Here is a 3,651-nt window from a genome sequence, read left to right as displayed (position 1 = left end):
GGGTTGGGTGCGATGCCAAACTTGATTGATGGGCCGGTCTAGCAGGGGGGTTCTGCCTACGTGGCGGCATGCCTGTCCACCAAGCGAGAAGCGCGCTTACTCGAGCACATTCCATTCCTCTGAAACGCGCAAGTTTGGGTTCCGCACCAGGGCTCGCCATGCAGATGAATGGAGAATCGGGAGGTTAGGAGCCCAACCACCAAGTTCGAATTCGACAGAGCAGAGGAACGCGGATCCACGTGGAGATGCCGAGTTCACATGCGCCGGTCGCAGAAGGGGGGCGCTCCGGCCCCCGGCGACCGCCAGTCAGTGGTCGAACAGGGCGAAGCCGATGGCGGGGCCGCATCCGATTGGGAAAGCCGCAAACACTGCTGGCCCTGCCGCCTTGACTCACGGTGGGCACAATCGGCGCCCAGGAGCAGCTCAAGTCGCTGCAGCCGCTGGCGCGGTTGCAATGGAGTCGCAATCGCCGCTGATCCCCTGGCAAAAATTCGACGGATCGAGACTTGACAGCTCACCAAGGGCAACGCAAACTCGATGGCTGCAAAGCCTGCAATGCACGCCGGGACTCTCGGCTCAAGCAGCCAGCTGCACTCAGGCTTAGGTAATGGGGCCAGCCCAGGGCAGCCATTGAGCGATTGAGGCCCAACCTCGACAAATGGCGAGAGTCCAGCGGAGAGAGTTGCGTCTTGTGTTGCGTCTGGTGCATCTGTTGGTGCGTTTTGGGAGTGGCAGCGATGTGGATGCCAGCTCACAGCGTCACAGCCTGGAGGCGAGCCACATCGGGCTATGGGTGCCGTGTATGCCGTGGGATAGAAATATGCCCCTCGTCTCCGGCTCTCCGGGTCTGTCTCGAGCCATTGCAGCCATCCTGTTCATGAGAAAACTTCTCAAAAAACTCAAACGATTCAACATCATCTACATCACGGTTGAAGCCGCAACTCTCATCGGACTCACCTTTGTTGCTGCCGCCTCGTACATCCTCCGCATCATCATGGCGAGGAAAAAGAGCAAGGGCGGTCCTCCGTCGACCGGCTCGCCGGCTACACAAGGTGCCGATGCCAAAGGCCCTGCTCCGTCAAGGCCGGCCTCGGTTGCGGCTCCCGTGATGAAGAAGGAAGCCGATGCCAGACCAGAGACTTCGTGAGTGACGGCGCCCCCCCACAAGGTCTTCCTACGTCACGTCAGGATCTTCAGTGAAAGAACCCTAGAGCTAACGCAGTGTCGCCATCCACAGCCCCTACGGCAGCCCCAGCTGCACCGTCCCCTTTGCCAGCCCGCTCACCGTGGCGCTGGACATCCTCAAGAAGAGCCCCAAGCTCCATGCCGCCTACGAGCTGCGGCTCCCGGAGCTGACGGTCATCCCCGAGCCCGTCGGCCATGTACTCGTCCACTACCTGCACACCAGGACCTACGAGGCGCTCAAGCCGCAGGGGGCAGACAAGATGTCCAAGCAGCTCAGCGAGCTCAGGACGGCCATCCAGGCATATGCCGCCGCGAGAGCATACGAGCTCCCGGGCCTCATGCGCCTGTGCGAGGGCAAGATCACCAAGTTCGGCGAGGGTCTGCCGCTGCCGTCGCTGCTCGAGGTGGCGCGGGACGCCTACCCGACCCTGACCGACAGCGATGATTGGTTCCTCGACTATCTCCGGTCGCGCATCCGCCCCCACCTGCGGGACCCAGAGGTGCTGATGGGGTCCAACCTGCTGGAGCAGATCAGCAGCATCCTCTCGCCCAACAAGGTCCTTCTGCGCACCGTCCTGGAGCTGTTCTGCGAGAGGATCGTGGGCCGCCCGGAATCCCCGGCACCCGCCGCCTCCACGCAACAGGCCGCCAGCGCCATGGCCAGCCCCGTCACCAGCCCAAGCAGCTCGCGGCCCGTCACCCCGCTCCCGGCATCAGCAGCCATGTCGATGCTCGAGATGAGGTCAAGATCCGTTCCCCGCAGCCCGTCCACCCCGCCGTCGCGGAAGAACACAAAGGGCAGCCCGTGGCCGTCGCCCGACCACGTGTTGGAGGACTCGTCGTCCCTGAGGGCAGCGTCGCCAGAGCCTGCCTTCGAGATCAAGCCTATGCCTGCATCGCCAACCCCCGGGCCCTTCCTGGAGCTGGGCCCCGTCATCATGGATGTCGTGCCCTCGCCGGGATCCTCAACCGAGGCCAACGCCGAGGCTGAGCCCCAGGTCAAGGCTGAGGCCGAAGCCGAGGCTGAGCCTGAGACCAAGGTTGAAGCGGAACCCGAGGTCGAGGTTGAGGCTGAGGCCGAGGCCGAAAGGGAGGACGGCGCTACTGGCGCGGACCCTGCTGCTGTCGCCCAATCCGAGAGGAGGGATTCGGGCAAGGACATCGAACTGGAACTCCCTTCGAGGGAGCTCCAGACTGTTCCAGAGCACATGTCTGAGCTTGAGGCCCAATTCAACCCTCAGCCCCAGAGCTTGCGGCCGGCGGCTCGGGAAGCCGACTCGGGATTCTGGGAAGGTCCTGATGCGGAGGCCAGCAAGGAGCCCTCGATCGTTGAGATTCAAGAACCCGTCTCCACCTTGGTGCCGATTGCCGAGCCTGTTCATGAGCTCGAGTCCAACGTCGACCCCAAGGAGGGCACAAGCGTCCACATTCGCGACTTTGCGGATTCCGACAAGACGGAGATGGACAACAAGGCGGACACCCAAGCCGAACACGCACAGGAGCCCGTCTCCGAAAGGGTGGCCGAGAACACCCCCGATGCCGTGACTGGGCCGGCGGTGGAGGAGGCTGAGGACAAGTCCGCCGACGCAACGGCACAAACCAGCCCAGCCGAAGGAGAGCCAAGGGAAGCGAAGGGCAAGGAAGTTGAGGCACAGCCGGAGACAGAGAAGGTACAGCCCTTCCTAAGAGGTCGAGAACAAGAGTGTTTGCTAACCGTTCAGCAGGCTCAAGAGGAGAGCGTCGAGCCGCAAGTGGTGGCGAAGGTCCAGCCCGAGCCCGAGACGACCCCGTCGGACAAACTCCCTGTTCCCGACGATGCTCAGCCCGCTGGGTCCGCTGAGGCCAAGGCGGCTGAGCCTAGCATCGAGCCGGGGACGAAGCCCCCTGGGGAGCCCAAGATTCACCGCGCCTACACCGACTCCGCCATCCTCGCCGCGGCGCGCGCTGACGATGCCGCAGACGCTCCGGCGGTTCTCGGTGCGCAGCCTGCAGCGGAGCAGGACGGCGCGAAGGCTGACGCCGACGCGGCTGGCAACCAGTCCTGCAGCCCCCAGGTGAGGCAGAAGGGCTGGAAGAAGCGCTTCATGAGCATCCGCTACCCACTCATGTTCGGCCGGGGCATGTGACTCGCGAGGCCAGCGCCCGCGGTGTTTTCCAAGACCAAAAGTCGCGTGTCGGCACCGACGGGCGCCGGCCCCAGCAGCATCCAAGACAACCTCTTTGCGGCGGCAGCAGTGACAACGACAACGGCACGCGCAACCCCATTGCAAGGACCTTGTACAGTCTCCTATGTCGCACACACGAGCCATGATTCTCCTTCTCCGGCTTCTTCGGCTACAGCATCTCCCGCTTCTTCAGATCCTTCGGCTTCTTCGGATTCTCCTTCGGTTTCGTTCCTCTCCGCCTTATGGCTGGCGCTCGCCGCTCTGGCTTTCACTTCGGCTTCTTCTTCATCTTCCTCATCAT

General features: G+C 63.3%; 1 protein-coding gene across 1 annotated transcript; it reads left to right on the top strand.

The window, feature by feature from the left end:
• Positions 1 to 820: 820 nt before the first annotated feature.
• B0T15DRAFT_491767 (uncharacterized protein) lies at positions 821 to 3,311 on the top strand (the record flags this gene model as incomplete). Its single annotated transcript, XM_062866808.1, has 3 exons — positions 821 to 1,143; positions 1,238 to 2,855; positions 2,910 to 3,311. The coding sequence occupies 3 exons, from the start codon at positions 821 to 823 to the stop codon at positions 3,309 to 3,311; spliced, it is 2,343 nt and encodes a 780-aa protein (XP_062725019.1).
• Between the last annotated feature and the right edge of the window lie 340 nt (positions 3,312 to 3,651).

This window comes from Chaetomium strumarium, assembly GCF_033439665.1.
Source record: "Chaetomium strumarium strain CBS 333.67 chromosome Unknown B0T15scaffold_2, whole genome shotgun sequence".
NCBI classification, from domain to species: domain Eukaryota; kingdom Fungi; phylum Ascomycota; class Sordariomycetes; order Sordariales; family Chaetomiaceae; genus Chaetomium; species Chaetomium strumarium.
This window is presented reverse-complemented; position numbering and strand designations above follow the sequence as displayed.